Source organism: Schistocerca piceifrons, chromosome 8 (genome assembly GCF_021461385.2).
Source record: "Schistocerca piceifrons isolate TAMUIC-IGC-003096 chromosome 8, iqSchPice1.1, whole genome shotgun sequence".
NCBI classification, from domain to species: Eukaryota; Metazoa; Arthropoda; class Insecta; order Orthoptera; family Acrididae; genus Schistocerca; species Schistocerca piceifrons.
The window spans coordinates 89918245-89943580 of NC_060145.1; the positions used below are offsets into that span (position 1 = coordinate 89918245).

Genomic DNA, 25336 nt, shown 5'->3' on the forward strand with positions numbered 1-25336 from the left:
GTACATAGAACTTTACTTTCGAATTCATTGAGCGCCTCTCGCATAGCCCTCCTCACACTACATTTCGCTTCGCGTAATTTTTGTTTGTCTACAAGGCTTTGGCTATGTTTATGTTTGCTGTGAAGTTCCCTTTGCTTCCGCAGCAGTTTTCTAACTCGGTTGTTGTACCACGGTGGCTCTTTTCCATCTCTTACGATCTTGCTTGGCACATACTCGTCTAACGCATATTGTACGATGGTTTTGAACTTTGTCCACTGATCCTCAACACAATCTGTACTTGAGACAAAACTTTTGTGTTGAGCCGTCAGGTACTCTGTAATCTGCTTTTTGTCACTTTTGCTAAACAGAAAAATCTTCCTACCTTTTTTAATATTTCTATTTACGGCTGAAATCATCGATGCAGTAACAGCTTTATGATCACTGATTCCCTGTTCTGCGTTAACTGTTTCAAATAGTTCGGGTCTGTTTGTCACCAGAAGGTCTAATATGTTATCGCCACGAGTCGGTTCTCTGTTTAACTGCTCAAGGTAGTTTTCAGATGAAGCACTTAAATAAATTTCACTGGATTCTTTGTCCCTGCCACCCGTTATGAACGTTTGAGTCTCCCAGTCTATATCCGGCAAATTAAAATCTCCACCCAGAACTATAACATGGTGGGGAAGTCTACTCGAAATATTTTCCAAATTATCCTTCAGGTGCTCAGCCACAACAGCTGCTGAGCCAGGGGCCTATAGAGACATCCAATTACCATGTCTGAGCCTGCTTTAACCGTGACCTTCACCCAAATTATTTCACATTTCGGATATCCGTCAATTTCCTTCGATACTATTGCACTTCTTATCGCTATAAATACGCCTCCCCCTTCACTGTCCAGCCTGTCTCTGCGGTATACATTCCAATCTGAGTTTAGGATTTCATTACTGTTTACGTCTGGTTTCAGCCAACTTTCTGTCCCTAGTACTATATGGGCATTGTGACCGTTTATTAATGAGAGCATTTCTGGGACCTTTCTATAGACGCTCCTGCAGTTTACTATTAGCACATTAATATTGTTATTCCCTGTTGCATTTTCCCTACTCCTACCTCGCCGCGTCTCAGGAGGCGTCTTGTCGGGCCTAGGGAGGGAATTCTCTAACGTAAAAAACCCACATGTGCACTCCACACGTACTCTGCTACCCTTTTAGCCGCTTCCGGCGTGTAGTGCACGCCTGAACTATTCAGGTGGACCCTACATTTCTCCACCCGATAGCGGAGGTCGCGAAATTTGCACCCCAGATCTCCGCAGAATCGTATGAGCCTCTGGTTTAAGCTTCTACACGGCTCCAAACCAGAGGACCGCGATCGGTTCTGGGAACGATACTACAAATAGTTAGCTTAGATTCCACCCCGCGAGCGAGGCTTTCCGCCTTCACCAATTCCGCCAACCGCCTGTACGAACTGAGGACGGCAGGAGCCATTGGAGCCGACATCAGAAACAATTTGCAGTCGGGTGCACCCAGTGCTCTCTATCGCCGCCGGCAGGGCCTCCTCCACATCTCGGATGAGACCGCCCGGCAAGCAGACACTGGCCTTCTTCCCCGACCTTTCCGCTATTTCGCTAAAGGGCTCCATCACCCGCCTAACGTTCGAGCTCCCAATAACTAATAAACCCCTCCCCCTGTGTGCCTGCTCGGATGTTGCTGAAGGAGCGGCCACATGTCCACTCACAGGCAGAGCGAGCGATGCCATACGGCCAGCCTCCACATTGACCCTCCGCCTCGTGCGCCGCGAACAGCGCTGAACCCGCCACTCCCGTTGGGGAGAGGGTGGCCCAACCGCGCCCGGTACCCGCGAAGATGTGCTTCAGTAGACCATCTTCATGCCTTAACTCCAGTCGTATACATGATTCATCAGTGACCAACATGTGTAAACCCGATTATTTGCCGGCCGAAGTGGCCGTGCGGTTAAAGGCGCTGCAGTCTGGAACCGCAAGACCGCTACGGTCGCAGGTTCGAATCCTGCCTCGGGCATGGATGTTTGTGATGTCCTTAGGTTAGTTAGGTTTAACTAGTTCTCAGTTCTAGGGGACTGATGACCTCAACAGTTGAGTCCCATAGTGCTCAGAGCCATTTGAACCATTTTGAACCCGATTATTTCAGACTACCTATAACAACAATGTAGTGTGTCCAACAGTCAAGTACCAATTGATCATTGGGCAACATTTCTGAACTGGTTTCCGCAGACTACCTGTAACAACCACGTCGTGGCTCCAACCATCAACTACCAGACTGCCACTGTGGAATCGCGTATACGATTGGAGTTAACCATATCACCGTCAGTTAAAGCCTGAAGATCGTATACTGAAGTACCTAAACTGGTAGCCATATAATAAATAGCATCGTAAGGATGGATGTAGGCGTTCCATTTTATTATATAAGTGGACGACGGAAAACCCTTAAACCTCCAATCAGAACGATGAACATACAAAAACAGGGGCGGTAATCGTCAAAAGCTCGGGATTTTACCCTGACACGGCGTGGCCTGAAGCCCTAGAAAGTTTTATGCAACAGTACCGTCGTCAAAAGACTTCGTTCTTAAAGAAACTGGTGTCGTTACTGTTTATAATTTGTTTCAGTTATTTGTTGTTTATACTAGTGACAGATAGGAAGGAAAAACATTCTGGGATAATAACAGCTGTACACACATTTAGGAATGGTGATTGGTATAGTCATTGTTAACAGTAGAAATAGTTATGTTGATGGGGAGTAGTACTGTTTTGGGTGTATTAATGCATATTGGATCATTAGTTGCCAATGTATAGCGAAAAAATGCAGTTCATTGTAATAATTTGTGAGAGTGTGACAAGAGCTTATGTTGTACTTGATATGCTAAAATGTAATAAGTAAGGAAGTAAATAATATTAAATAAATTTTATTTTTCCATTCCGTTCTTTTACGGAACGATTCAGCGAACGTATTAGTTCTATCTAGTATGCTTACGATAGTAACTACTTCGTAAACGACCTTCTGCTACATATTTCATTCGTACCAAATGTTCAGGACATTTCTAAAAACACTTGTACACGGAGTTTCATACTTACATGTCAGTTCCTCATCAATTAGAATCGCAGCGTTGTTGACGAGGATGTCAACGCCTGACAGATTATCTTTGATCCACTTGAAAGCCGCAAGGATGCTGTCCTCTCTGCTGACGTCCCCTTGCAAAGGGTACAGCTTCCCAGGGGTATCTTTCAGTTCCAGCGCCTGCGCAGACACAAGACGCAGCTTTAAAACTTCATCACTCCGTAAACAACAAATATTTACAAACTAAAAGCTTACCTCAAAACTAACAGAGGATATGGAATGTATACAAAGGCCAGTGCGAATAGTCACAGGAGGCCATGACGGAGATGATGAAAGGCCTGTATTGGCGAACGCCTGAACATAGACGCAAACTATTCCATGAGAGACTAGCTAGTAAGTTTCCAGAACCAACTTTAAGAAAGGAATCTGTGAATACACTACAGCCTTCAATGTATCGCTGCCGTAGTGATCGCGAAGGTAGGATGAGCTTAACTGCAGCGCGCACATATGAGAGCGGGAAAGGCCATTGTTTAGCAAAAACAGACATAATGTCTTATGGGATAACAGCAATCAGTGATTTTATAATGTTACTTAAAATCCGTCTTGATTGCGATTTTTTTTTTTAAATTATTCATGTGACCGGTTTCGGTTCATTCAGAACCATATTCAGATCTGATATTTCAGTTACAGGAGTAACCCGTCCAAATCCAGCAACTTTCACATGCTACGTCACATAGTATGTGCTACGTCACACAGTATGTGACGTAGCATGTGAAAGTTGCTGGATTTGGACGGGTTACTCCTGTAACTGAAATATCAGATCTGAAGATGGTTCTGAATGAACCGAAACCGGTCACATGAATAATAAAAAAAAAAAAAATTGCAATCAAGACGGATTTTAAGTAACATTATAAAGGCCATTGTAATAGGTAAAATGGAAAGTACCCTCTGCCGTGGACTTCACAGTGGTCTGCACATTATGGACGTAGATGTAGATGTAGAAACCTTATCAATAAGCTACCAGTCTACTTCAAAATGCTATTCACACTTATGCCGTCGTGTAAATTGGCAGGAAAGTTGCTACTTTTGAAGAAGATTGCTCCCTCCTCAGTTTTACCATGAATTTTTATGTCATTTAGCCAAGATATCTTACCTATTGGGTGTTTCTGTAAGAGCGTGCAAAAATTTAACAGGACATAGAGAATGCGCGAGTGAACAATTTGAGGTAAGGAACTTGGAGTCGGAGAAGCCAGCTTAACAAGATATAGAAGTAAACTTGCTACCGCTTTGTCTAGCATTACTGTTTTGCAGCTTGTTTACAACTAACTGTGTTAAATATAAACGTAGGCTTCCGCGGCCGTTGTCATAGTCAATAAAATTCTGGCCTCAAATCCAGAAGAATTTTATTGACTACGTACTGTGTTGTTTATTTACTTGTAGATTCCTTATTTCCTGAAAGGAAACAAGGAGGACGACTTTGATTACCGGGAAGTCACGATGCCGGTTTTGTTTACTTTACTTGGCCGTAAGGTGGCTCTGTTGTATCGTATTTACATAGTCCCATGACAGAGACCGCTAAGGATCACGACAGACCCATTCATTACTCAGTGCTGTTCAGAGACGTACAGTACAATACGATGGAGCAGTACCGGTGTAGTTTCGCAGAACTCACTGACCTGCACCTTGCGTATAGGGAAGTATGTTGCAATGCTCTCGCTGCTGAAAGGATGTACAGGGAACGATTTCTTAATAGGCATCATCCGCTACGAGGAGTGTTTATTTCTCTCGATAGATGAATGGGGGAGACTGGTTCATTGGAAAGAAGAAACGATGGACCTGGCAGCGTGAGGATCACACCAGGGATATTTGTCAGGATGCGTCAGAATCTTGTCCACCGACGTCATGCTTGCATTGAGGTTGGTTTCAGTACGTATTATAAGATACAGCACAAATGGTACGTTCATTGTGTCAATGATGGTATTTGCAGTTAACTGTAACGAACGTAAATAAAAAAGCAACGGCCTTGCCGCAGTGGATACACCGGTTCCCGTCAGATCACCGAAGTTAAGTGCTTCGGGCGTAGCCGGCACTTGGATGGGTGACCATCCGGGCCACCATGCATTTCTCGGATTGCACTCAGCCTCGTGATGCCAATTGAGGAGCTACTCGACCGAATAGTAGCGGTTCCGGACACAGAAAGCCATCATAACGACCGGGAGAGTGGTGTGCTAACCACACGCCCCTCCTATCCGCATCCTCAGCTGAGGATGACATGGCAGTCGGATAGTCCCGATGGCCCACTTGTGAACTGAAGACAGTCCAATGTAAATAAAAAAGTACACAGCACTGTGATTTTATTCCTAATATCTACTTAATCATGATTCTCTGACCCGAGGTTCCCTACCTCAAATTGTTCAGTGGAGCATTCTGTATGTCCTATCAAATTTTTACACGATCTTACGGAGACAGCCTGTAGATATTATGTTGAAAGATATTATGTAGAAAGATATACAATGCCTACAGGTAAACTGAAAGAAGAAGAAGCACCAAGAATGGAAAACTCAAAGGTAGAAGGAGTATAAAGAGGGGCTAGACAAGATAAATGAACTTGAAGGTAATATTATACAAAGAGGACGGGGATTAAGCTGAGATGGAAGAAATGATGCTGCCAGCAGACTTCAACAGAGCAGTGAAAGACGTTAATCGGAAGAACCCCCCCAATGCTGTAGATGACACTCTGTCAGATCTGCTGATATCGTTGGGAGAGCTAGCCATGACAAAATTATTCCACCTCCTGTGCAAGATGTGTGGGACAGGCGGAATACCCTCAGACTTCACCAAATAATTGCTATTCCAAAGAAAGCTGGTGTTGAGAGGTGTGAATATCACCGAACTATCAGTCTTATAAGTCAATACTCAAAATTCTAACGCGAATTCTTTACAGAAGAATGCGAAAACTGGCAGGAACCGACGTCGGGGAAGATCAGTTTGGATTCCAGAGACTCGTAGGATCATGCGACGCAGTACTGACCCTACTGCTTGTCTTGGAAGATAGATTAAGGAAAGGCAAACCTACGTTTATAGCATTTGTAGAGTTAGGGAAAGCTTTTGAAAACATAGTAGGGGTTAGTGAAGTCAAATCCACAGAGGTCAAGGATTTCTGTCAGATGAGTATAGGGTAATATCAACAGCAGAAAATGCTATAACGGATGTACGCAGAGATTAGGAAGTCATATACGAGATTGTAAGGCGCCCCCGGGAGCAGATATAGACTCAGATCAGAATTTAGAGGTCATGAAGAGTAGGCTGAAGCTTAAGAGACTAGTCAGGAAGAATCATTTAGCAAAGAAGTGGAATACAAAAGTTCTCTGAGCCTATAGACACTGCGATAAGGAATAGCCCAGTAGGAAGGTCAGTTGAAGAGGAATGGATATCTCTAAAAAGAGCGATCACAGAAGCTGGGAAGAAAAACATAGGTACAAGGAACCTAACTGCGAAGAGACGATGGATAATACAAGAAATACTTCAGTTGATCGACGAAAGAAGGAAGTGCAAAAATGTTCAGGGAAATTCTGGAATACATAAATACAAGTGAGTTTGGGATGAAATAAATAGGAAGTGCAATAATGCTAAGGAGAAATGGTTACGGAAAGAACGAGAAGAAATCAAAAAGAAATAATTGTCGAACTCACTGACTCAGCAAATAAAAAAGTCAAAACAATCATTGGTGAAATTAAAAGTAAGGGCCTCAACATTATGAGCGCTAGTGTAATTCCACTGTAAAATGCAGAGGACAGAGCAGACAGATGGAAAAAGTACATTGAAGGCCTCTGTGAGAGTGAGGATTTATCTGATGACGTGATACAAAAAGAAACAGGAATCGATAGAGAAGAAATATGGGATCCATTATTAGAATCTAAAATCATTGCGGAAAGTGGCAACAAAACGATTATTCACAAATGTGTAGAATGTATCAGACTGGCGATATACCGACAGACCGTAAAAGTATCATCCACACAGTTCCCAATGTTGCAAGAGTTGACAAGTAAGAGGACTATCACACAATTCGCTGATAACCTTGCTATTCTCAGTGAAAGTGAAGAAGAAGTACAAGATGTGATGAATGGAATGAACAGTCTAATGAGTACAGAATATGGATTGAGAGTAAAACCAGGAAAGACGAAAGTAATGAGAAGTAGCAGAAATGAGAACAGCGACGGTTTTAACATCACAATTGGAGCTCACAAAGCAGATAAAGAATTCTGCTACCTAGGCAGCGAAGTAGCCCATGATACATGGAACAAGAAGGACATACAAAGCATCACAGCAGTGGCAAAATAGCTTTTTTCCTGGACAAGAGAAGTCTGCCAGTTGTAAGACGTCATGGTCTCCTGACCTTCATTGCTTACATATTCCGCCCTCATAATAATATTCCACACATCAAGACGTTTCATTCGAACCGAAACTCGATAAGATAAAGTCAATATTGTATGAATTCACGTAAATGATATGCAAATAACAAGTAAGTGCACCGGGGTTGAAATACTCGAGGCTGGCGTACACACATACATTCCAGACACGATGGTCACAGGAGCTTTTAGTTCGGGAGCGAAACCGTACAACGGGACGCCGGCCCCTTCAGAGGACGAGTCAGCCTGTCTATGTAGGCTGGTGACCGCCCCTGGAGCGGACAGCGTTTGCCCGAGGGAAAGGAGGAACGCCCCGTGTTCGGCTTAAAAGCAAATTCCGCTACATTGTGTGGGAGCGGCCAGCCTACGCATTCTTTACACATAGCACGCAGTTTCAGAGATTTTCACAGGGAGACAGCAAACGCCAAACGCCAATGCTACAGATTTCCGGATTGGTCGCCTTAAACGAAACGTCATCCTCCCGTTTTAGAAGAGCAATGCTGGTTGGAGACGATATTTCTGACGCCTTGAGCTGAAGGATTAATGGAAGAGACCGAAAGAATACCCCTTCACGTCTGGCATGGAGAGGGGCCGTTCCGGTGTCGCTCTTGGAGCGAGAACACGTAACGAGAGCGTTTGCGCTCGTACGTGTACTGAAAGAGCGAGGAACAAGTCTCTCCTCAGTACTTCACTGGAAGAGCTCCTCTGTTGAGAGCGAATCGAAGTGCGACTCTATACTGAGTCCTTGCAATTAAGCATTGTTCACTGTGTTGGTCGACACACTTATTATGCGGTGTGAACGGACAGTTATACTTAAACGCCTGCGAGCGAATTTTTGAGTGGCATCGTGGTGGACTGGTTATCTGACCAGTGTACCACGCCAATAGTTAAACTAGGGGCGAATAGGAGTCCTTGACTTCATCAAGGCGTAGAGAGAGTTTGAATGGCGAAGGTCAATCCAGATAGAACGACAGTTATCTTATTTGTCAGCAGCGAGCTGCACAGACTGCAGTCATCGCAACTTACAGTATTGTGCGCTACAGCTATTGCGAGCCCCATATTTCCTCCACAACAATACCCTTCACTGAATTTCACATGCGACAGCCTCGACCGTACCTAGCAACTTTCTAACGAATGATTATTCAAGTTGAGTAGGCATGGCTCTCAACCATTCTGCCAAGTCAATAACAATCTTAATCTTTGTATAGAAATTTCATTAGCGAATCCTATCCTTGAGAGGTAACTTCACATTCCGAAAAGAACCAGGATATAACTTGTTCAATTCATAACTAAAAGTGCCATTGTGATTTCTCAGAATTTTTGCAAAATAAATAATAATTTTCGTTAGTTTCGTGTTTTTCTTACACTAACTAGCGCTACACCAGTACCCAAGTATCCCACTAGTTATGTAAGAAATTTTGTGAATTTTTTGTCATTTCCTTAGGGCAGACGACTCCAGAAGATATTTATTGCTGAAAGTTTTTCAGGCATCTCTCTTTAGAACGTTAGGAGCGTCTGTCTGACTTCTGTAGTAGTGTGGGGGTGGAAATTGCATCTTGCAGGAGCCACAGGGTAAAGGGTACATCTCAGATTAATCCGTTGCGCAAAATAACAGAAGATATCCCCACGCTCACAGAAAATGGCGACCCTGCCACGATAGGTAAAATAGGTAAGCTACCAGGATAGGAAAGTGTCAGCATAGTTAGGTACAGCAGGTCGCAGCAGTAGCACTTTGAATAATTTTCTTTCATGTATTAAAGAACTATTTTCAAAGATTGGGATCAGAATAGATACAGGTAGTGAAGAAAGCAGAATTGTAGAGAAAAGGGCGTGTGTTATTGTGTTGGAAAATATTGCATTTTTTTACGATTTTTGTGTAGCTGTTAAGGCATAGGATTTTTAGGTGATAGGCACAGATGCAGAGTGACACAGAGACGCAGTGTGACGCAGCATCATATAAGTTAGAATTAAGAAATAACATTTTTCTCCCTTTGAAAGCTCACAGGTGGAGATTGGAGACTGTAGCAGAGCAGACAGAACATTAGTCGAGAGGTCACGACGTTGTTGTTGTTGTTGTTGGTTCAACCAACTGCTAAGTGGTCGTACAGTTTTGTAGACAGGGTTGTGGTGTGTTGAAAGAATTTCCATCTTAACGAGAGCACAGGCCAAAAGGTTACGTGAGAAACAGCAAGAAGTCAACATGGGGGAGAATCAACCAGATAGACAGCAAGTAAACGAGCTTATTGACAATAGGACAGAAGGTGAACATGAGAATAGGACAGACGGTAAATCAGATAATAGGACAGTCGGGGAGCTGCAGAATCAGCAGGCGCAGTTAGACTGGGATGAAATTGAGACAGATCAGACAGATGGGAATCGAGGGGACGAGAACATCAAATTTCCAGAATATGAAATCCCAGGTAGGGCACATTCTGAGCCAGAAATAGACAGATCACGTAGGAAATGGCAAAGATTAGAAGCGAAACGAGCACAGGAAACGCGTTTGTTTGCCGCATATTGAGGGACAGAATACGCGTCAATACAGTCAATGAACCGGAAGATAGCCAACGTTCAAAGAGAAGTAGACAGTGAGGAAGAGGGGGAACATTTAGAATACGTCGAACCTATCGTACACATTCTAAATATGCCTAAACAACAGATACAGGATTTTGCGGAGTTACGAGCACAACGAAAAGGTTCCGTAACAGACGCAACTGTACCTGCAAACACAAGATATTCACAACAGAGAGGGCAGATGCGGAGTTGTTTGCGCCACGTAATGGTTCAATGACAAACGCAACTAGTCCTCAACACAGACACCATGGGTTATTGTAGTTATCAAACTTAGAAACGCCACATCATAGCCCAGTAAGCGACGTAACTGACCGAGTAGAAAACAATAGATCGAGAATACATAGTTCAGCAGAAGGTAGTGTTACAGGACAGGACGCGATCATGGAGATGTTACAAAAAATGAATGCTAGTATGACGAAACAGAATACACAGATAACAAAACAGTATCAGGAATTGAAACAGGATAATCAGATATTGAAACAGGATAATCAGGCTATTAAGACACAGATCCAACAGGATAATCAGAACTTGAGACAAGAGATTAAGACACAGATCCAACAGGTTAAAATCCAGATGGTTCGCACAGAATTGATAGTCAGATCCCTCAGATAAACAAAGACGCGAAAGAATCTAGAGAAAGAATTCAGGTACTAACACAAGGTCAGCAGCAATTTCGCACTGACGTGGACAAGATCCCATTGGACATCGTAAACTTTGACAAAAAGGTAGAACGTTTTACGAAAAAGCCACTCGAACAGCAATACAAATTTCGGAAGAACAAGCAATTCAAAGCTAGGTCGCAAAGGTTGCACTGAAAAAATTTGATCAGCAGATCAATAAAATAGAACTTAAAAACAAAGATCAATTTGAAAAGCTTCGAACAGAGTTGATACAAACTATCGAAGAAAAGATCGAGACCGATTACACCTGTAGCGAAACAACTGACACGTCAAGCGTTAATTCAGTACACGAACACGCGTCGTCTAAGAAAGTTCAAGTAGAACCAAGGCTAGACGTAACACTCGCGCAGAAATCGAAACAGAAAACTCCGATTAAAGTAATACATGACATGCCACAGGACCAGGCACAGTATCTAGATAAACGCAATACATACATTCAGCCGATACCAATCGAAAGACAGACAACTGAACCAGTAAATCCAATGACACAACATAATAGCAGCACAGGTACTAACGATACCGCGAACGACGAGAGTAGAAACACACGAACAACACTTTTGTTCACCAATGATACGATATGACGCGGATATCAGTCAGGAAATTGTGAATAGGCAGACAGGCAGTAGATTACCAGAGAATAAACACGACGACACAAGCAGTGGCAGATTATTTGAGTCCATGAATCAGCCACAGACCGGAGTTATGAGTAGATATGATACAGACCACTTCCTTACAGTCATAAAATTACAACATTTCAAGGAAGAAGGCGGTAGCTTGAATGCACGCACATTCATCTACCAGTTTCAAGTAGGCTTACCAAACCACTGGAACGTAGCTCACAAACTTGACTTCATTTGTGCAGACATGTCGCCGGCCGGAGTGGCCGAGCGGTTCTAGGCGCTACAGTCTGGAACCGCGCGACCGCTACGGTCGCAGGTTCGAATCCTGCCTCGGGCATGGATGCGTTTGATGTACTTAGGTTGGTTAGGTTTAAGTAGTTCTAAGTTCTAGGGGACTGATGACCACAGCAGTTAAGTCCCATAGTGCTCAGAGCCATTTGAACCATTGTTTTGCACACATGTCAGGGACAGTAGCAGAGGTGATGCAAAAGATCGCGGCTACCTGTACGCCTTACCTTCAGTTCAGAACAGCATTTCTTGAAAGAAATTGGTCTAAGGAGGCGCAAAACAAAATTAAATAAGAGTTACTTCAAATGACACCACATGAAAACTCAGGAGAGAAAAGCGTGGTAATATTCTTTGATACAATGGACAAAAAGAATCAATGCCTAGACAAACCATACAGTAACGGAGAGCTGATACGTCTATGTAGAATGAAATTACCGGTAAAGTATCAACAGGTGATAGTAGGAAAAAATGAAAATACTGACGAATTCATGGAGGTTTTAAGGGAACTTGAATTTATGTTTAAAGAAGACGAGGTGAAAGAAAAAAGAAAGGAAACAGAACAGCAAAAGGAAAGGACTAAGAACGAATATTCCAATAATAATAATCGTAATCCTAACACCAATAATTTCAGGAGACAGTGGCACAATGGAGACAATTGGCATAGAAACGATAACCAGAATAATTGGTGCCGAAATAGGAACGGTAATGGACACTCATACAGTGGCGGATATGGGTTTAGGAATCAAAATGCCAAAGGTCAAGGGTACTTTGAAAGAGGTCAGGATGTTAGAAACAGCAACTGGCGAGACCAAGGCGCGAATAACTACCGAGGAAGTTATGGCCCACAGAGACAAGAACAACACAGCAAAGGGAAACCAGAAGTAGCAATCAGGCCACCAAATCCTGAAAAACGTAAAGATTGACGGGAAAATCCGGAAGAGGTTAGGCAAACTGACGTCCATTCATAAAGACAATCAAAAAAGGACATTCATGTTTTGGAAGTAGCTAGATCAAAATTAGAAAAAACTGAAAATAGCTAAAATTCAGACAAACAGGGACTTACGAAAATTTCCGACAAAGAGTCAGCACCAGATACACTCGATTTAAACTACATAGCTTGGGAAAACAGCGTAGAATGGGAAAATTCTGAAAGCGAGGATGAACTGTCACCACTTCCGTGTATTAGAGAACTAAGCGACGAAGAATTGTTAACCGGACTTAGCAATATATTTGACGAGAAGCAAGTAAGCGAACGCGATAAAACGGAGCAGAGTATCCTAGATAAAAACAAAACACAGACGCCACAAACACAAAAGACGTTTAATGTATACAACATGGGTGACTATGAGGAGATAGAGAGAGAGTACATTTGGGAATGTTTGGAAATGAAGGAAAAGGAGAGACGGGAGCTCGAAAACAGACGAAAAGAGGTAGATAGGTCGCAAACGGTTTTGCTCACGGAGTTAACACCAAAGCAAACACAAACACAAAGGGAATGTACAATTATCCACAGGTTAAGCTATGAATCTATAGCAGAGGATTTGATGCAAGCAAAGGAAATCGTAACATCCACAATTATACAACCCATATTAAAGATAAACGTTGGTGAAGTCACGACACAAGCAATCGTAGATAGTGGGAGTCAAGTGACGGCTATATCAGAAAGCCTATTTGAAAGGTGCAATAGAGAGAAAGAATTACCGATTTTAAGGACGAAAAGGATAAGAGTTTTTGGAGCCTTAGGAAAAAATGCAACAGAGGTGAAACACGAAACACGTCTTTCATTCAATTGCCAAGGTTACGAATTTGAAAACAATTTTATAATAGTACCAAAACTTATGGCTAATATGATAATCGGTGTAGATTTCATTAATGGGCGTAAGGTTTACATTTGGATACCACAAGGCTTCGTAGATTATGTAATACTATATTTTATTCAAACTTTGAACGATGAAACAGAACAGGGAAAAGTAAAGCAATTGCATTTAAGTCAAAAAGGGAACGAAATAGAGGAGGAGAGACACCCTAGATATAAGTTTGAGGAAAACCTTGACCCAGTCCCACCAGAAATAACAGAAGAAATTCATCAAGAAATTAGTAAGAAGATAGAGGAAATAGATGATATTTCGCTCCACGATAAAAAAAATTTAGCAGGCATACTGAGATCACATGCGGAGGTATTTGCACCAAAACAAGTAGCATTAAAGATTTTGAACACAAATTTGAGGTCAAAGATCATAAACCCTTTTGTGTTCCACCTTATTCCATACCATATAATTATCGAGAGCAAGTATTTCTTGAAATCAGAAAAATGTTCGATGATGACATAATTGAACCCGCCAAGTCACCATATAATTAACCCTTACACGTTGTAAGTAAGAAGGATGGGATCATACGTTTGGTACTCGATTCAAGACAAATAAATACAATTATAACAGATAGACCAGAGAAATTGTAAGAGTTGATTCAAAAGTTTCATGGAGTACAGATTTTTTCATCCATCGATTTGCGTTCAAGTTTTTGGCAAGTCTGTTGACTTCTGTAATAGTGTGGTGGTGGAAATTGCATCTTTCAGGAGCCACAGGGTAGAGGATACATCTCAGATCAATCCGTTGTGCAAAATAACAGGTCAACCCCACGCTCACACAGTATCGAACAGAAGTTTTAGGTTGAGGAAGAAATTGCTGAGAAAGTACGGTTCGAGCACAGCATTGTAAGGCAGTGAGACGTGGACTATGGGACCGGAACAGAACAGAAACATTATAGGTGTGGTGTTGCAGAAGAGTAAATCAGGAGAACCGATGAAATAAGGAAGCGGAAGTTTTCCGCAGAATCGGCGAGGAATGGAATGCATGGAAAACACTGACAAGAGAAGGGACATTAGGACAGGACATCCGTTACGACATCAGGGAATAACCATCATGGTATTACAGGGAGCTGCAGAGGGTGTAAGCTGCGGAGAAACACGGAGAGTGGGCTACATCCAGTAAATAATGAGGAAGTAGGTTGGAAGTTTGAAACGTCCCTTTAGAAAAATTTATACATGACTGTGCTTTAACTGATACACAATATTTTTTTTAGCGCAACGCAGTCTGACTTTCAGAAATCCCTACAAAAGAATGGCCCTGACTAACATTAACCTATACGTTTCACAAATCACTTACCTCACAAAGATCTTGGTTACTCGAACTACTGCAATACAGCGAGCGCCACTACTGCCAGCTAAATAAAAGATTCAAACTAAGGAAGGCACTAACTACTGATAGGCATAGTTAGCAAATGAAAGATTTTAATAGAGAACAAACAATGTATTTACCTTAATATCATCAAGTCATAATATATATAGGAGTTCATAACATCCATTCTTACAAATATCAAAACCCCGCCATTTCTCTCTCCACATCCACCAATGCCGGCGGCTCACCTCCAACTGCGCAACGCTACGCGCTGTTCACATCCAGCTGCCGCTGCCCAACACTACAATGGCAGACAACAATGCAAACTAGCCACAGACTGCACACAGCACATACAGAGCGCTACGTGGCGTTACCAATAAGGAAACATAAGCAGCCTACTTACAAGTTTTACTTTGATATGAAAAGGTTGGCACAGCAGAGGAATTCGTAACAGGTCGCATCAAACCAGTCAGAAGACGACTAAGACAAAAAGAGAAAATATAAACTACAGGGCAGTTATAAGAGTCGAGAGGCATGGAGGGATGTGGTGGGTGAGGACGAATTGCAACAAGGTTGGAGCTGTCCCAGATGTTATTGAATCTGTACAATGAGCAAGCATTAAAGGAATCCAAAGAAAAATTGTAAGTAAGAATTTAAGTCCAAGGAGAAGAAAGAAAAATCTTTAAGGTTCTTTCAGAGAGAGCAAAGGATTTAGAAGAGCATTTTAAAGGATTTGTCAGCGTCTGCAAAGCAGGATATAAGATGAACATCAACAAAAGCAAAGAAATGGTAGTGGAATGTAGTCGAATTAAACCAGGCGATGCTCAGGGAAAGAGATAAGGAATTGAGACACTTAAAGTAATAGATGAGTTTTGCTTTTTTGGACAGTAAAACAACTGATGATGGCCGAAGCAAGGAGTGTATAAAATGTAGGCTGGCAAAGGCAAGAAAAACTTTTCTGAAGAAGAGAAATTTTTTAACATCGAATACAGATTTAAGTTTCTGGCTTATAGTCGTGTAGGAAGAGAAAGCTGGACGATAAAGTGTTCAGACGAGAAGAGAACAGAAGCTTTTGAGATGTGATGCTACAGAAGAATGCTGAAGATTAGATGGATAGAGAAGGTACTGAATAGAATTGTGCAGAAATTAAATTTGTGACACAACTTGACTAGAAGAACGGGTCAGTTGATAGGTCACCTTCTGAGACATAAAGGGATCACCAGTTTCTATTGAAGGGAAATGTTTGGGGTAAAGACTGTAGATGGACACCAAGAGATGAATACAGTAAGCGGGTTCAAGCGGATGTATGTTGCAGTAGTTATTCGGAGATGCAATAATTGTCGGAGATTGCACAAGATAGAATAGCTGGGAGAGCTGCATCAACCCAGGCTTTGGGCTGAAGAAAAGGACAGCAATCTAAGTGTTCAGACACATTGACAAGATATATGTTTTCCATTTTTTTGTTGAATTCGTAGAGTTCCTCAGTTTCTTGCTTTATGTTAATGGGAGCCTGTTGAAAATCTTACCACAAGAATTAGTAACTCCATTCTGAAACCTAGACAAGGAGTTCAAAGTCTACATGACAACTGTTTTCGTTTCTTGTGCAGTGACTGAAACTGGTGTTTATTATTAGCAACAAAACCATTAAGTAACAAAAGCATTTAGATGTGAATATAAGAATTCCCAGATGCCCAGTAAGGCTTCTGTAAAATGTACGACTATGTACCTCACTCAATGTTGCCACGGCTCGCTTCCGCTGAAGAAATAATTTATTTACTTCGGGTGCACTGACCTAGGAGATAGCACCGGAAGACAACAGGGAGCCAACATATGTCTAACATGCCAACACTTTTATATGTAGGTCATCACAATGAGAGATGCTTCTAAAGGCACAACACAATGAATTCGGCTTCTTGATTAGAGTCTTTGATTGACTAAAACAGTTATACAGCTGCAACCTCGGAAATTTAATGGAGTGTGTTTCATTTAGTGTATGACTATTACCGTCTCTTTCTAACGTCTTTATTGCCTGTCTGAAGTTTCCTAATATGACTCTTTACTGGCCGTGCGGTTAAAGGCGCTGCAGTCTGGAACCGCAAGACCGCTACGGTCGCAGGTTCGAATCCTGCCTCGGGCATGGATGTTTGTGATGTCCTTAGGTTAGTTAGGTTTAAATAGTTCTACGTTCTAGGGGACTAATGACCTCAGCAGTTGAGTCCCATAGTGCTCAGAGCCATTTGAACCATTTTTGATGACTCTTTACTGAAATTAAGACTTAAACTGTTAACTGTGAATCACTAGTAGGCGTCTTCTGCTGTTATTTTAAGCTCTTTCTCGTAATGCTGAGTTTGAACCCTTGATAACTGTTGTAATGATATTACCATAGTCCGACATAACTTTTTTCTTTTTTTTCCTTTTCACCTCAAAACAGAACTCCAACATTACCGGTTTTGTATTTCGTTCTACACACGTTGTGTAACTGCCAGTTATGTAGTTATTATTTTTCAGTTTCTTCTGTTCTGTGCTTAAAATATTTCTATGTGCACAAAAATGTAATTTCCTTAAAAAGTTTAAAGACATCATAATCTGTGTACTATTATGCGAGAGAGACGAGCTTTATAATGTATCGAGAGGTCGCTATGTGAAACGGTAACAAGGCAGTCTGAGGAGAAGTGCAGACACGTTATTGTCGTGCATGACCGACGGAATGGTGTGTGTGTAAGAGCAGCTTTATACACTGTTTTCGGTGTACAACGTGGGCTGTTCTCGATGCAGATCGCAAACTGTGAAGTTGTAAATATGTTAAAGTGCTTCCTGTCATAGACTATAACCTCGCAAAATAACTTCGAAACTACGATGCACAGACAGTGCTATAAAGTCTTTGCAGAGTGGACTGTTTTCGGTGTTTCCGCGGAGTGCAGACTTAAAAGATATATATACAAAAGTGATTCTAGATATAAACTATAGCAGTCTATGACCACATAATAAGTAATGATTTTATCCAGTGAACTATTTTCGATGTATAGTTCGGACTGTGAAATATAAATGTACCGAAGCGCTTCTCGCCACAAACAAATATCTAAGAAAGAAATAAAAAAACATCAATGTTCGAACAATGGTGAGGAATGTTCAACAAGTGCAGCGACCTCGATAAACATCGGGCTTCTTTTCTGAGTGAAGCATGTTACTCTACGACGTGAACTACAGATACTTCGGTCAACGAGGCGACTACAAATAACACACTTTCTATTGTAACGTATAAGTGGCAATTTTCAAGAGGGCAATTAGAGCGACACCTTTTAATAAGGATTACACTTCTAGTTTATGGGTCTCCAACGCGGGATGATGACACGCCATTTTTCACAGTTAAGTGTTTCTTCATCAGAGATTGTGACTCTTTGGAAGCTGTCCTCTCGTAAGTGCGTTTCAAGATAACTCCTGTAATAAACGTATAGCTTTTTGACAAACTGCCTACTGGCTTCTGTCTCGAGTTTTTCGGCCGACGTTCATCTGAAGATTTTACCGACGTTTCGCCAGCACGAGTGTGTGGCATTGCCAAAGCTTCACCCTCCATTGCCGGTGGTGAACTGGAACCGAGCTCGCGGCCGCAGACCATATGTACCTGGCGCGCCAACGTACGATGGCTTCTCCGCGGTCATTTTCGGTGCGGTTCTCCTCTTGCTACCTGCGACGGTCGTTCGCTGCAGTGCGGGAAGCCAGGATCCGTTTGCCTTAAGGCTTTCTTCTTTCTTGTTGAAACTATTCCCGTGTTTTTATATTTCTACAGCTTATCTGAACAAGCGGGTGTGATAGTGCTTCTCTACAGCCAGAACTTCCGTGTCGGCGAATTTTATTACTTGGTCAGTCTCACTCAGTGCGTGCTCTGCCACGGCCGATTTCTCCACCTGCCCCAACCTGCAATGTCGCTTATGTTCTTTGATCCTGGTGTTGATTGATCGTCCAGTCATTCCGACACGTGCATGGTACGCGGTATATTCCCGACATTGCAAGAGGGTCCCTTTTCTCCTTTGCCGATCTAAGACACTCTTTGATCTTCCTTGTCGGTTTGAAAATCGTCATTACGCCGTGTTTGCGCAATATACGGCCGATCCTGCCCATCACTCTTGGAATCTAAGTCAGAAAGGACGTACCCGACATTTCTTTTTCTGATTCCTTACTTCGCCGAGTGTTTGTCTCTGTTACACTTCTAATATAATGTGTGGAGTACCCATTGCTCCTCAGAACACTTTCCGGGTGTTGCATTTCGCGTCTGAGGTGCTGCGGTTCACATATTCGTCCTGCTCGCGTTACGAGCGTATTAATCATGCCTCTTTTTCTGGCTCGGTTGGTGGTTTGATAGTTTGTGCAGGTATCGGTCCGTGTGCGTCGGCTTTCGATACACGCTCTGTCCCCGGTTTTCACCATCCCTTGTGACCAGCACACCTAGAAATGGCAGTTTTTTTGTCCTTTTCTACTTCCATGGCAAATTTTATGTTGACATGGAGGATGTCCAAGTGTCTTAGGAAGTCACCGAGGTATTCTTCGCCATGACCATACACAACGAAAGCTTTTTGCTGAAGTAACAGTTAAAACTTCTCGTTGTTGCTACTTATCTCAAGTAACTTAAATCTCAGGCACGTTAACTCATACTTTCAGTAAGTTAGAGAGGTTGAACCGAAATTAAATTGTTTTATTAAATGGTTTCTTCTGGGAAAATATTACTTACACAGTGTTAAGGATATAAGTGTGGGCAGTGATAACTGAGGAGATTGTATTGAACAATATTACATTAGTATTTACTTCATTGGCATTTTATTAATTGTAGCTACTACAGGTAGCATGTTTTTACTCTGTTTAGTACCCCCAAGTATATGTGGCTCAAGCAAGCCATAGAAGGCTGTTTTCCCCTGGGCAGCAGCTCAAAATTGAAGTGTTGGTGCGGGGAGTCAAAAAGGGTAGTCTATACTGACAGGGGTAGTTACGACAGTGCAGAAAACATCAGGTGGTAAATTAAATGATCTGTCTGCGAGAAGAGCGTTAGATGGAAAGAAAAAAACAACTTACACACTGAAGTTGCTGCATATTAACCCTTTGATTGCCAATGGGACCTATGCGTCACACGATAGGTTATCAGAGAACTGCTGCATGTTATTGCTATATACAGTATATCAGTGTCCCGTTGGTAAGGTGTAGCCTACTAATGGTTAGCAGAATACTTATAATTACAGATTCCACCTGTAACTCGCGTTGTCCTCAGGTTTCATTGTTAATCCTCTTCACCGTATGGTCACATCGAATTAGTCCGCACCAGCAGATAGGCATCTCAATCACCAGACTCACAAAGCGGGCTGCCTTCGCGCCTTCCCAGACACACCTTGTCAATAACTCTTCACTACGAACTGATACTTGCCACATCACAAACGAAGCGCATTTTGAGCACCTGTAGGTGAGTTACAACTTGGAGAGACGTTCTGGTCACTGATGTGTCTACGGTCCAACAGACATAGTCACGAGCCCAGGAGGGGCGCTGCAAGCGGCGATGTCGTGCTGTTAGCAAAAGCAATTGCGTCGGTCGTCTGCTGCCATAGCCCATTAACGCCAAATTTTGCGGCACTGTCCTAACGGATACGTTCGTCGCAAGTCCATCATTGACTCTGTGGTGTCACCGCCAGACACCACACTGGCTAGGTGGTAGCCTTTAAATCGGCCGCGGTCCATTAGTATACGCCGGACCCGCGTGTCGCCACTGTCAGTGATAGCAGACCGAGCGCCACCACACGGCAGGTCTAGAGAGACGTACTAGCACTCGCCCCAGTTGTACAGCCGACGTTCATAGCAATGGTTCACTGACAAATACGCTCTCATTTGCCGAGACGATAGTTAGCATAGCCTTCAGCTACATTTGCTACGACCTAGCAAGGCGCCGTATTCAATTAATATTATGAAGCATGTACCGTAACGAGAGATGTTCTACAATTGTGGATTAAAGTTAAGTATTATATCAACTACGTACTTTATTTGCAATTCTCAAGATATTGTCCTGTTCCAGACCTCACGCCAGTCAGCGTGTAATTAAACGCGTGCATTTCGGCCTCCTCTAGAAAAACAGTGTTGGCTCTTCTGCCAACACTACAGACTCAACCCAAACGCCGCTGTTCTCGGTCGTAAAGTGAATACCGTCGGCCACTGTGTTGTCCGTGGTGAGAGGCAACGCCTCAGATTTGGTATTCTCGGCACACTTTTGATACTCTGGATCTCGGAATAATGAATTCATTAACGATTTCCGAAATCGAATGTCCCATGCGTCTATCTCCAACTACCATTCGGCGTTTAAAGTCTGTTAATTGCTGTCGTTCGGGCATAATCGAGTCGATAAACGTTTGATATAACTCACCTGAGTACAAATTACAACTCGGCCAATGGACCGCCCTTTTATACCTTGTGTACGCGATACTAACGTCATTCGTATATGTGTATATCGCTATCCCACGACTTTTGTTTTCCTATCGAAGTCGAAAAATATGTTTTGTAGCCAAAAGGGTGGGAGTAATACAGGGTGATTCAAAAAGAATACCACAACTTTACGAATTTAAAACTCTGCAACGACAAAAAGCAGAGCTAAGCACTATCTGTCGGCGAATTAAGGGAGCTATAAAGTTTCATTTAGTTGTACATTTGTTCGCTTGAGGCGCTGTTGACTAGGCGTCAGCGTCAGTTGATGCTAAGATGGCGACCGCTCAACAGAAAGCTTTTTGTGTTATTGAGTACGGCAGAAGTGAATCGACGACAGTTGTTCAGCGTGCATTTCGAACGAAGTATGGTGTTAAACTTCCTGATAGGTGGTGTATTAAACGTTGGTATAAACAGTTTACAGAGAATGGGTGTTTGTGCAAAGGGAAAAGTTCTGGACGGCCGAGAACGAGTGATGAAAATGTAGCACGCATCCAGCAAGCAACTTTCCACACTAACGGGAAAGTCAACCGTCACAATGTCTGTATATGGGGCACTGAGAATCCGCGGGAAACAACTCAGTATGAACGTGACTCGCCTAAGGTGAACGTTTTCTGTGCCATTTCAGCCAATAAAGTTTTTGGTCCCTTTTTCTTCGAAGGTGCTACTGTAACTGGACTACAGTATCTGGAGATGTTAGAGAATTGGCTGTTCCCTCAGCTCGAACAAGAAGGACAACAATTCGTATTTCAGCAGGACGGAGCGCCACCACATTGGCACTTATCTGTCCGTAACTACCTGAACGTCAACTACCCGAGGCGATGGATCGGCCGCCAGGCAGCCCGTGACAGAGCACTTCATCACTGGCCTCCAAGAAGCCCTGATCTTACCCCCTGCGATTTTTTCTTATGGGGGTATGTTAAGGATATGGTGTTTCGGCCACCTCTCCCAGCCACCATTGATGATTTGAAACGAGAAATAACAGCAGCTATCCAAACTGTTACGCCTGATATGCTACAGAGAGTGTGGAATGAGTTGGAGTATCGGGTTGATATTGCTCGAGTGTCTGGAGGGGGCCATATTGAACATCTCTGAACTTGTTTTTGAGTGAAAAAAAAACCTTTTTAAATACTCTTTGTAATGATGTATAACAGGTTATATTATGTTTCTTTCATTAAATACACATTTTTAAAGTTGTGGTATTCTTTTTGAATCACCCTGTATTATGTACTGGAACCTTGAATAAAACCAACCTGCTTCCAAGATGAAAATGAGTTACTTACTGACAGCGCCTCGTATTTAGGTTAAAGATTAAAGGGTGCCCAGAGGCGATCCTCGTGGCCCTCCAGATTTTATGTTCCCCCATTCTAAGGTTAGCTTCAATGCCTGATACACAGTCTGTCAGTGAGATATCCTGCTACCTGTTACAAAGTTAAGACTCTATCCGTGCGAGAGGAAGTCTGACCGCAGACCAGGAGGCGGCAGAGGCTCACCTGGACTCTGTCGACCCTCCTGGCGAGCCCCACGACGTTGACGCCGCGTCTGAGCAGCGCCTGAGTTATAGCGGCGCCGATGCCGGCGCTGGCGCCCGTGACCAGCGCGACGCGGCCCCGGTACCGTTCCATGGCCCCTCCTGTCCTGTCTGCTTTGTCTCGTCCCTGCCTCAGATCCGCACAGAGCGCTCTCGCTCCCAGAATGCAGGCGCGACTGCTGGGCAGTGGGGGCGGGCAGCGGCTATATAAAGACGACCTTAACTGCGGGGATCTGCTGACACGACGCAGCGCGACCACATCACGACTGACTTGCACTTTCGGAGCACGCGACGTGAAGTGACGCAGCAGCTCAGCGCTGGCGGCTGGCGACTCCGCCAAGGCCTCCGCAGCTCGAGCGCGCGGAACAGAGCAAGAGGAAGAGAGAGAAACACAAATGGAGAAATGTGACTGTGAGGAAGAGTAAGTATATGAGTGTTGGGTGGTGGTAGTTTTGAAGAGCGCGCCGCAGCGCGTAGTGTGAAGCAGTCGCGCTCCGTTTCTGGCGGTGTCGCCGCTGTGGTAATCGCAGCTTTGGTGTCTCCTTCTGGTGGGAAAGGGGAAAGGTTGCCTGTTCACGTGCATTTAAGGGGTGCTATGAGCTCCCCAGGGTCAGTCTGGGTCAGTCTCTCGTCCCCAGCTTGGTAGTCTGTCTCTCGTCCGCATTTGTTAAGCAGTAAGTGTCTGTCTGTCGTTCCGAGTGATAGTATGTCTTTCGTTCGGATCAACCTTTAAGACCAGCAGAATGAGAGTCTTTCCACTCCGCCAGTAACAGAACTCAGCGAGTGGTCGCCCGGTCGGCGCTTAGCTCCTGCATCTGACTCTGCGCGTTAGGCCGCCAGTCTGCTCCAGTTGCTCCGGCAATGGTCATTGGCGGTTGCATCGATCGGATGGTCGGTCGCGCACTGACAAGCGAACCTCCCCATCGCATCCCCCTCAGAGTTAGTTATAAGTTGGCACAGTGGATAGGCCTTGAAACACTTAACACAGATCAATCGAGAAAACAGGAAGAAGTTGTGTGGATCTATGAAAAAAAATAAGCAAAATATACAAACTGAGTAGTCCATGTGCAAGATATGCAACATCAAGGATAGTGTAAGCTCAGGGGCGTCGTGGTCTCGTGGTTAGCGTGAGCAGCTACGGAACGAGAGGTCCTTGGTTCAAGTCTTCCCTCGACTGAAAAGTTTAATTTTTTTATTTTCAGACGATCATCAAAGTTCAGGCACTCACACATAATCAACTTCGCTCTCCACAATTCCAGGACATGTTCAGATTTGCTTGGACATATGCAGGATTTGACGGTCTACACACGGAAAAATTTGAAAACGTTAAAAACATATCTTTAGACAGAGCACAGGGAAAACTGAGCGACTGTGAAACTATTGCATTCATTTGTTGCAGTTTATGTGACAAACTCTTGTGTTTTCATCACTTTTTTGTGAGTATCACATCCACAAGAAAACCTAAATCAGGCAAGGATGAAGAATCTTTATACCTATACGCCAAGTGTACAAGTTAGGTGGGTCGTCAACATATTCCTGTCATGTGACGCACTACCGTCACCAGTGTCGTATAGAATATATCAGACGTGTTTTCCTGTGGAAGAATCGGTTGACCTATGACCTTGCGATCAACTGTTTTCGGTTCCCATTGGAGAGGCACGTCCTTTCGTCTATTAATCGCACGGTTTTGCGGTGCGGTCGCAAAACACAGACACTAAACTCATTACAGTGAACAGAGACGTCAATGAACGAACGGCCAGATCACAACTTTGCGAAAACAAAGAAAGTAAAATTTTCACACGAGGAAATACTTGAACCAAGGACCTTACGTTCGGCAGCTGCTCACGCTAACTACGGGACCACGGCGCTCGTAGGCTTACACTATCGTTTTGTGGCGTATCCTGCGCATGGACTACTCAGTTTGTATATTTTGCTTATTTTTTTCATAGTTCCACACAACTTCTTCCTGTTTTCTCGATTGATCTGTGTTCAGATTTTCAAGGCCTATCCACTGTGCCAATTTATAACTAAATCTGAGGGGGGTGCGATGGGGAGGTTCCCTTGTGAGACACAAGATGACTTGTCCGCCTTGAGCGTCGGCGCATGTGAGGTCGCCACGTGAGTCCAGTGGGCCGCGCCGTATAGCGAGGGGTAGTGGCTTCGCGGCCGACACGAGAGCAACAGGAGTGAACCCACGACATCGGTCTGGCCGGCGCGAGCTGCGACGCCGTGAGACGGGAGATCGGCGCGCCTTGCTGCGTCCGTTGAAGCGTCTGGCAGCAGGAGGTTCGGGAGAGCGATTTGGAGGTGCTGCACCAGGTCTTCTCCAGAAATTACAGTTTATTAGAAGTTAAGTTTCATTTACTTGTTAAGTTCTACTTGCTTTCTTCGTGAGGTCACCAGCCGCTTTGTTTTGGGGTCGTCCCACCATTCTTCTCCGTTTGCCCACCCGCGGGATGGTGGTTATTTATGAATTGGATGCTCAGTTTTTCCCTTGTGGAGTAGGGGTGGGTTAGAGCAACCTGTGGTTCGGGTTGTTCGGTAAT

General features: G+C 43.5%; 1 protein-coding gene across 1 annotated transcript in view; it reads right to left on the reverse strand.

The window, feature by feature from the left end:
* The window catches only part of LOC124711829 (dehydrogenase/reductase SDR family member 11-like), a 102971-nt gene extending 80005 nt beyond the window's left edge, over window positions 1-22966 (reverse strand). The window contains exons 1-2 of the mRNA XM_047242056.1: window positions 22753-22966; window positions 3080-3242 (exon numbers count right to left, since the gene is read on the reverse strand). Coding sequence (XP_047098012.1) covers window positions 3080-3242; window positions 22753-22884 — 295 coding nt within the window. The 5' untranslated portion in view covers window positions 22885-22966. The remainder of the gene's footprint in view (window positions 1-3079; window positions 3243-22752) is intronic.
* Window positions 22967-25336: the final 2370 nt, after the last annotated feature.